We start from the raw sequence: 10,278 nt of genomic DNA, 5'->3' as shown, positions 1-10,278 counted from the left end.
ATTATAATCCGTAACAGTAAGTATAAAGAAATACTATTAGCTATCTATAGTTTATAACTAACTTTTATTATAAATATTTAGAAAAGGCTAGACTATATAACTTATTTAAAACTCTAGAAGATTAAAGCCTTATATTTACTAAATTATTAACTAACTATAATAGTTATAAGTTTTAATTTATAAGCTATACTATTTAATCTACTTGCCTAAGGAAGTATTTTATATACTATAGTTAGTATACTAAGTTATAGGCAATATATAGCTTAATAGAGCTTACTTTTAAAGAAGGGAATTATATAATAGCTTTAGGCCTAGCTTAGTATAAGTATCTACTTAGAGTAACCACTAAGCTTAATTAGGCTTAGTATATACACTTATCTATATTTTTATCTAATTCTTAAACAGACTTTTACTTATAGTTAGATTTCTATTAATTTTCTAAACTATTATTCTAAGACCCTAATAGCTATACTAAATTACTTTAGGCTTTCTATAATAAATAAGAGTAATTAAAACTATAAAACTAATATACTAGCTCTTAATAATTAATAATAATAATAAAAGATATAGAATATAAATAAGCTTATAATAATATATATAAATTAATTACTAAGAAACTATATATAAAGGCTAGTATCTTTTATAAAAAGTTTTACTTTATTTATTAAAGTAAATAAAAAACCTTTTTATAAGTTTAGCCTACTAAGCCCTTTTTATCCTAGTTCTTATAAGCCTTCTTATCGCTTATAAATAGCTAGTAACTAATAATATAATTAAATTAATTTATAAATATAAATAATAAAAAGTCTTATATTTAATAAAATTATTAAATTATTATTTTTTAAATAAAATAAATACTTAGAAAGTAGTATTTAAATACTTATATATTTATTTTTTTTATTTTTATTTCTATTATAATATAAATTTTTATATATTTTTCTTTTTAATTTCTATATTAATCTTATTATTTAACTTAAATATTTAGTACTTTTATAATACTTTTTTTCTTTTTTATTAAAATTAAAATATAGAAATTTAATAATTAAGTTAAAAAAATTTAATATTAAATGTTAGTTAATATTTAAGTATTAAGATAATTAGTATTAAAGGCTTTTATCTAGTTTTATAATCTTTACTTACTAATTATCTATAACGGTCGTTTGCCTATGCAAGGGCCGTGCAACGACTAGCTTAGGTCGTATACAAGCTAGGTTGGCTTAGCAGGTAGTGACGAGCTACAGACGCAAAAGAAGGTAAGCTCTGAACGGCAAGCCTAAACACTGCGACAGTAATGCGATTTATACGTAGAGCTCCGTTAGGGTATTCAGTAATAAATGTATTAATAACTAAGGAGCAAACTATCTATCGCGAAAGGAGTAACATTATATATCCAAAGGTGCTCGCACTGTACGGGCTGCTCGCAGTTAGCAGAACTGCGAGCACTGCGTTCGCTGCAAGCGCTGTGAGCGATGCGTAGTTAGTTGCTTAACCGAACTAGTAACAAGTGTCCGTGCGCTGTAAGTCCTACGGGGCGTAATACTACCCCCCTATGTTACTTCCTAAATTTCTTTAAGGCGGTTTAGGCGTTTTTAAGGTTAGAACGTAGCTCCTACGTGTTTTCCGAGCTTAGATATCCCTTCTACTTTACTAGGAATTGTCTATTATCGGATTCTTCTAGTACTTTTTCTACTTTAAACTCCTCCTTATTAGTATAATTCTACGACGTTGCTAGCTTCGTTCTAAGTAGTGCAACCCTTAGCAGCAAAGCATAGAACTTTAAAAACGTTTTTATTTATAGTAAGCTCAGCATTACTACTGCATCCTTGACTTTCTTGACTTCAAATGCCCCTATATACGGCCTTTCGAGTTTATTATCTGTTAGGTTCTCGGTGCTAAGGTATACGAGATTTCCTAGCTTCAAGATTATAGGTTTCCGTCCTTTATTTTTCTTCTTTTCTATAAGCGCTCTTCCTCTATTGAGCTGTTCCTTCAACTTCTCCTAGCACCTAGCTTTATCGTTAACGAAGTTGTTGACTGCTGGTGCTCTAGTGTCGGTTTTTCCTATCCTAACGCTCGTTCCCTAGAGTACTTTGTTCGGGGTACTCCTGAGGTCTTCGTTCTATGAAGAGTTTATTGCTATCTGCGCTGTTGGCAGCAACTCTGCCTAATTGTACTGTTCGTCTGCACAAAACGTTCTTAGGTATCCTTCTAGAGTTTGGTTCATTCGTTCTATTTGTCCGTCGGATTAGGGATGAAACGACGTCGACATTCCTGTTCCTATTTCCAAAGCTTCTTATAGCCCTTTAAAGAACGCAGACATAAAAAGTTTGTCCTAATCCGTTATTATCTTTAAAGGGAGTCCTTTATCGCAGAACTATTCCCTTATAAAGAGTTTTGCTAGGTCCAGTGCGTCCATTATCGTACAGCAAGGCATAAACTTAGCGAACTTAGAGAATTTGTCGATAATTATAGCTATTATATCGTACAGAACCCCTATAATCGGATCTGCGGACTCCGGAAACCTAGTAACAAAATCTATAGCTATCGTATCGAAAGGTCTCTCGGGTACTTCTACTGCATAGTATTCTGTTACTACCTTTTTTCCCTGTTTCTTAGAAACCTAGCAGATTTCGCAATTAGCGATATATTCTTCTACGTCGTTCTTTATGCTTTTCTAATTTGTCTTCTTTTAGATCCTTTTGCAAGTTTTGAGCACTCCCTAGTGTCCCGCTATTCTCGAGCTATAATTCTCCGCAATAATCCCTCTTGTATCTTCTAAGAGTTCCGCTGCCTCTAGTCCTCTCGTTATCTAGCGAAGCATTAGTCTATTTTCTCTAAGCGTTATATTATGATTGCTTCTGCGGCTCAATACATCCGCTATAGTATTTTCTATTCCTTTAATATGTTCGATATAGAAGTCGAACTTAGCTATCGTTTCTATCTATCTGCTCTGCTTTTGGTTTAACTCTTTGTTGTCCAACAATAGCAGGAGATTCTTGTAGTCCGTTATTACCTTGACAGGGTGCTTATAGCCTTCTGTATATATTCTCCAGTGTTGTAATAATACTATTATAGCTAATATTTCCTTGTCTGTTGTTGTATAATTCACTTCTAGTAGTATCAGTTTCCTAGAATAGTAGGCTATCGGTTTTCTATCCTGCAATATGCAGGCTCCGATTGCTCTGTCTGATGTGTCGGTATAAATTGTAGATTCCCTATTTAGGTCGTAAAGTCCTAGCGCTTCTTTTAAAGCGAACGTATCTTTCAGCTTTTTAAAAACTTGCTTTAGTACGTAATTCCAGCGGAATCCGACCTCCTTCTTTAGTATATCTGACAATGGTGCAATTATTCCAGCGTATCCCCCTACTATATGTTGGTAAAATCCTGTAAAACCTAGGAACAACTGCAAGTTTTTAAGGGACTTAGGTTCCGGGTAGTCCTTAATAGCTTCCAACTTGTTGTATTGCATCGCGATTTTCCCTGGCGTAACTGTAAATCTAAGGAAGTCCATTTTCTTAGTGTGAAATGTTGATTTTTCGTACTTAACTTTTAAGTTCTTTTCTTTGAAAATTTAGAGAACTTTTTATATGTACTTTATATATAATTCCATGTCTTCCGAATATATCAAGATATCGTCTATATAAGCGACAACGTTTCTGTCCAGCAACCGGTACAACGCTTTGTTGACGATCCTTTATAGCGTTGCTGGAGCGTTTATAAGCCCGAAGGGCATTACGTTATATTTGTACAACCTAAACTTTATTTTAAACGCGGTTTTCTATTCGTCCCCTTTCTTTACCCTTACTAGGTTGAAAGCATCCCTTAGGTCAAGATAGGTAAATACCTTTGCCTTCGCAAACCTGTCTTTTAGTTCGTAAATAAGGGGTAAGGGGTACTGATCCCTTTTTATAAGTTTATTGATCCTTCTGTAATCTATGCAAAGTTGCAAACTTCTATTTTTCTTTTTTACGAAAATAATCAGCTGTCCGATGTTCGATTTTGATTCCGATATATACCCTCTTTTTAAGTTCTTGTCCAAATATTCTTTTAATACTCTGGACTTTTTATATGTCAACCTATATATAGGTCCAGCCTTTAGCTGGCTTGGATTATCGATTATGATTTCGTAATCGTCTTCTGTATGCTTAGGGAGAAGCAACCCTCCTTCGGGTTCCTTTAGCATATCTAGGAAGTCATTGTATTTAGTCGGGATTCTCTCGCATGCTGCTGCTTCTTGCCTTATTCTTATCCAGTATTTCCGGGCAGGGAATCCTATCTTTGTTCCGTTTGCGCTGACTAAACTTTCAGGTCTTCTAAGTAGTCGGCTTTTTATCTTTACGGTTATAGCCTTCCAATTCAGTATTAGATTCCATTTTTTGAACTAAGGTATACCTAGGTAAACATTTCTTAATCCTTAATAGATGTTGAACCTTATTCTTTCTTTGTACTTGTTACTTATTATTAGTATTTCCTTGGTTTCCTACTCGACCAAAAGCGCTTCCTTTTGCTTAATTAAGCCTATTGTATACGGATGCGTTTTCCTAGTTAAAGGCACGCCTATCTGTATAGCATAATCTTAGGACATTATATTCATAGTAGCTCCCGAGTCCAGTAACGCCCTAGTTGGCGATCTATCCAGGGTAACGTCGACGAAAATTCGTTTTTCGTCTATAACAGAGTTGTTAAAGTATAATAGTCGTTTGCCTATGCAAGAGCTGTGCAACAACTAGCTTAGGTCGTATATAAGCTAAGTTGGCTTAGCAGGTAGTAACGAGCTATAGACGCAAGAGAAAATGAGCTCTGAACGGCGAGCCTGAATACTGCGACGGTAATGCAATTTATACGTAGAGCTCCGTTAGGGTATTCAGTAATAAATATATTAACAACTAAGGAGCAAACTATCTATTGCGAAAGGAGTAACATTATATATCCAAAGGTGCTCGCACTATGCGGGCTGCTTGCAGTTAGCAGAACTGCAAGCATTGCGTTTACTGCAAGCGCTGCGAGCGATGTATAGTTAGTTGCTTAACCGAACCAGTAACGAGTATCCGTGCGCTGTAAGTCCTGCGGGGCGTAACATTATCTTTATTATTATTATTATTAATATATAACTATTTACTTATTATTTAATATTTTATTAATATTTTATTTTACTTTAAATATATTTTTAATATTCTTTAGTCTAAAAGCTACTTTATTATATAATAATAATCTTCTTCTTAGTATTAGAATCTTCTTAGTATAATCTTAATAATTATTAATAATAATATATATTCTTAGTTTTTTAATTAGATCGCTCGTTATTTACAATCTTTTTCGCCAAGTCTTTTGCAAGGCATAGAGATTACAATTATTCGCTCCGAAAACGCTAAACCACCTGGTTCTCGACCTTCAATAGCACTAGTCATGCGCTCCACAGCATCGATGTTATCCCGACTCTCCATACCGCTCGCTGCTCGTCACCGCCGTCTATATGCCCTAGAATTGCATAGGATCTCCCTTCACGCTGGCTCGCTCAACCCTTTTCGCATCTAACAAAAGAGGTAGAATACTAAATGGCTGAAGGATAAAGGGCTTATTATATCTCGCCTAAGAATATCTAAGGCGGTCCTCAGCTCGAAGTTCAAAAACGGTATAAGCAAGAGAGGTTTTAGCGCAATATACCCAGAAGCAAAATTTGGTCGAGAATTCGGTTTTGTGAGGAGCTCAGTATAGAGAATATAGAAAGCCAAAAGCTGCAATGCCAACAAAGCCTAGCGAGCCAGTAGCTTTTGCCGATATCAGACCAGGAAAAGACTCCGATCACAGCTGCGGCGGACATGGTACTCTGTAAGCTCTAGTCAATGTCAGGCATCCTAGGCAATCGCCAACATACTGCAGTGTGGACGAAACGCAGCTCTTCCTCTTTACGCAACCTGAATTTATAAAGCAGGATTTTGGATCGCCTGCTGTCATCTTGTTCTTTGACAAGTTGAGTGATTGGTCCCAAGGTGTAGTGATGGAGAGCGCCGTTATATGGCAGCGTAGCGAATAAAAGCGCCTTGCTCGTTAACCATTCAACAGCCACCATAATGAGTTTGATATGATACCGGGGAATGGAGAGATTAACATGACACGAGAATAGAGAAGGAAGAGCCACGATATATAGCCACTACCTCAGAATGCGATGATCAGGACGTGGCTGATGCAGGGTTCTTCGAAATTGACATTATTAATCATGCTAATCGTGTTGTGCCGCGTCCGAGATCAGCGATTAGCCCGCGTTGACGCTTAGGTAGGCTGAGTGATTCATGCCTTAATAGAGAACGCGATAGTCCTCAGCGTTCAGAATTGTAAAGAGCTTCGTGGTCTAGACATCTCCTTAACTCATGTGGAAGTATAATGGAAGTCGTTGGCCCACCTTGTTGTATAGACATCTATGCGGGATTTGAGTCTCGACGAGGATAGACGTTGGTATTTGGTTTATCGTATGGGCCGCTGCAAGTAATATAGCCGAGGACGACAGCCTTCTGTAGGCGTTTCGTAAAATATGCCTGGGAAACAGCCTCGCTTTTTAGGCTGTTCAACATCATGCAGCTGAGCCCGACTAGAATACGTGGGCCCTTACAACGGGCTTACTATCGCTTACGAAACATATAGCGCCCGGCGCTAGTAAATGAGCTTACCTATTACCACCTAGCAACCGCTAACGTCTCCACAAGCCACCTAGTACTCGCTAGAGAAAATACTAAAGATTAGCCAACCATCGGGTTAGCGCAGGTCATTGGAGCTTACCTCTTAGTAAGCGGCTTGGCACTCGGCTTTCTACGCACAGATAGCTTCTTACTTATTTATCATCTATTATATCTTACCACAGAGCTCCAAACCCTATATCTATCTATCAGTGACAAAAAGAGTTGCAGGCGCCTCAAAAGAAGCCCACCTGAAACGCGGCGAGCTCTGAGAGCTAGTTATGCCCTAATATTTGGATTCATGAAAAGGTCTACCTAGATTGGGACACTCATGTGTGGGGTGGGGGGGTGGCTGGTCAACGAAATCGATAGGGAGTAGCTAACAAAGGTTCTATGAAGCCCACTAATCAACCAGCTTCCATCTGATCAAACGCACTCTTAGGCTTTGGTGCCCTCTCCTCCGATTAAACCAGGCTGAATGTCCCCCTACTCACATTCGAGGAAAGCTCTCCACTTGCAATCAGTTTCATCTCAGCCACACAGCAGCGTCCTTTTACACAGTCTCCAGTGAGATGGAACTTCGATATCGGCGTTTGTTTTACGCTTATGCTATCTCCTTCGCCCTCCTAAGCATTTTCATCGGACGTGACTTTGATCATGATGATTTAGTAGACGTACAGCGACGAAGGTTGCGGACCCCATTTGTATTCTGGGCAAAGAATGATTATAATGCGACCGAATTACGCTTATTGAATCACGTTTATCGAAAATCTCCTGATGGTATCAAATGGTTTAGTCACACATATGAGCCTCCCGAAGAGTCAGGTCCACATCAAATTGAATTGGACCATTCGTTTCTGAGCCTTAACCCATACTTTATTCAGAAGCAGCAAGCAATATTTCTAGAGTACCTTTCGGTTTTTCAAAAAAGTGAAAAACGGATATATATCCCTGCAGGAGATAATAACGTTAATTCACGGAAGCTACAGTCGTGGGATTATTTCAAAGATATTCGTTGGCGTGCGATTACTAATTGGAACGGGTGGAGGCATGCTCGTTTAATTGTTTTAAAACGCCATGAGATTGGATTTTCCGGCAAGGCCTATGGCTATACTACCGGCGAAAATCGAATTGGGGCAATTAAAGAAGACGGCGCTGAATGGCACTACAATCCATCCTCAGCGGCATATGAATTTCTCGGTTTCACCCACCTAACCGATGCAAATATCAAGAATGAAGGTTCGTCGCAGTTCTCAGAGATCGGACAATTCAAAGGCTTACCTTTCATCGACTCGATAGCTAATGATCTTGTCCAACGCTGGAGAAAAGCAGGCATAAAGTACGACCTGTTGTCAAACAATTGCGAGAGTTTCGGGATACGGCTTGCAATTCATCTCTTTGAGAAAGAAATCCGCACATTTGAATACCCAGACGACACAGTCGATCGCCTTATGCAGGAATGTGAAGCTCTTTCTTCCAAGTCGACCCTCACTGAAGTGTCATTCAATATCCTACGGTCAGGCGCAGATACATTTGCATTGGTTATCATCAACACCATTCAGCTGACTGCCGCTGCACTACTTCATTACATCACTGCATCAGATGGTATGCTTGCGGTGCGGAGACGCCAAAGAGCTGATCAGGCGCGAAAAGTAAAATGAGGGCATGCTCAGATATCAAGGGTATAAGCGCCTTCTTAACTGGATCTGGAAAGAGTAGCGAAGGGCTCAGGTAGCAATCAGATGCTCTTTCTTCTGAAATTGTCATTAGAGATTGTCTGGGTTCGCTTCAAACCACTACGTCAATTCTTAATATTGTCCCCAAAGTACTCTTAGATTCATACACGAACAGTAGCATAGATGAACTTGTCCCTTAAAAGTGTCAATGATATCATCGTATGCGCGGAGGTGGTGGCCAGTTAACCGATCAAACAATGGCAGATTCAGGCGTTACGCAAGGCGAGGCTTATAACCAAAATAATACGAGAAAGTAGCTGCTAGTCTGAGCAACAATGACCGCTGCCTTTGGCTGATTTATACATTCCAGGCTTTGAACGCGCCAAGGACTTCTACAACGAGCATACTTCATGAGAGCTAAAGGGCAAGGAAAGCCTTAGGCAAGATGACGAGCGGCACACAGGGAAGCTTTCTAAAACCGTTATGATTATTCGAAGAATGCTGGCAAATCCTATCAGTGGCATTCTACAACTTATGAACTGGCACTCTCAACCACGAAGGACAAGGTGGAATATATCTTCCAGTGACCTCGCGTATTATCGAATATCTAGTCGATCTCACCGTCGGCCATGGCACAGACTTCGGCGAGACAATGGTCATGGTCAATTAGCAAACATGTTGTTGATCCTTGAGCGTTGGCTATGTCATTTATGTTTACTCCTCTCGCGGATTGACCCCTGAAAAGCTTCGCCATCGAACTCTCTGCCTGATTTGCGTCGTACTTGTAGGTTTGAAGCTTTAGATCGTTCGTCTCTGGGAAGAGTATCACGTGTTTTGGGAATAATGGTGCACGCTGTGGTTTCACTGGTACTCTGGAGTCTGGACACTAATGGATCTGTTGGGTCTGCAATAATTCGGCCTAATAGAGACTCCGCGTACTCTGCAGGTAAAGAAGGCTTGAGAATGCAAAAAGCCCGGCTGAGATCCTCTGTTGGTGCCATGCAAGCGACAAAAAGAGTCGCAGAAATGTGAATGTCACTGACAACTGATCATTGAGAGTGATTTACACCTGCGCAAAGGAGGTAAGCACAGCGTTACGTCAACATTTATGTTACAGCTTTTAGCTCATCGGTGAGACTTTATGGGCGAATTCATTTAAGGCTGCCAATGCTTACGCTGCCTAATCCACATGATCTTTGGTAACGTTCGGAACGCACAGGTGCCTGGCGGAACACATCGGTGAAAGACGCTTACTAAGCTCCAAAGCCTTCTTCCTTCCGACTTCGTCATTGCACCACATCTTATATACTGACCATAGGGCAAGCCAACAAGGCGAATCAAAAAGGCAGACAGGGTCTACGAAAGAGTCATCCCGCGGAGTCCATCACCTGGACTTTACTTCGGACTTACTCTTATCTACAGTCTGAGAACCTTGCATACCAAGCATTTTCATATCAGGGGAATGTCCGCAGGCTAGGTACGAAGTGTCCTAGTGATATTCTTCACCGGCCCTTGGCCTGAATCTCGCGCATGACGTCAGGCTTCATACTTCCCCACCTGCCTCCGCAAGTAGCACAACACTCCTACGTTCTGCCCTGTCCATTCTGCCTTGTCCATTCTGCCTTGTCCATTCTGCCTTGTCCATTCTGCCTTTTACATTCTGCCTCTTACATCTTGCCCTCTGCATCTTGCTTTCTGCCTTGTGTCCATGCATGATCTTGCATTGTCACCTTTATTTCTACTGTCAAGACTGATCAAAAGCGGGCAAAGCTTGAGGCATTTCAAACCCAACAAGAGATTCACTTACTTCTGTCTCCGCTCTCGGCGCGCCTGATTAGGCACCTGACTCCTCACTTCACTCCTCCACTCAGGATCACCTACTTATATCATGGCATCGACCAGCGACAAAAGCTCATATCGCGCATTGGAGG

The 10,278-nt window shown here is 39.7% G+C and overlaps 1 protein-coding gene across 1 annotated transcript; it reads left to right on the top strand.

The window, feature by feature from the left end:
* Positions 1 to 7,243: 7,243 nt before the first annotated feature.
* Positions 7,244 to 8,332, top strand: KY384_005667 (uncharacterized protein; the record flags this gene model as incomplete). The annotated part of the gene is made up of 1 exon (XM_044814166.1): positions 7,244 to 8,332. The coding sequence occupies one exon, from the start codon at positions 7,244 to 7,246 to the stop codon at positions 8,330 to 8,332; it is 1,089 nt and encodes a 362-aa protein (XP_044669467.1).
* Between the last annotated feature and the right edge of the window lie 1,946 nt (positions 8,333 to 10,278).

The sequence above is a fragment of the Bacidia gigantensis genome, assembly GCF_019456465.1.
Source record: "Bacidia gigantensis strain McMullin 20006 chromosome Unknown contig_245, whole genome shotgun sequence".
Lineage (NCBI taxonomy): Eukaryota > Fungi > Ascomycota > Lecanoromycetes > Lecanorales > Ramalinaceae > Bacidia > Bacidia gigantensis.
The sequence above is the reverse complement of the archived record's forward strand: the minus strand, read 5'-3'. Positions and strand labels throughout refer to the sequence as shown.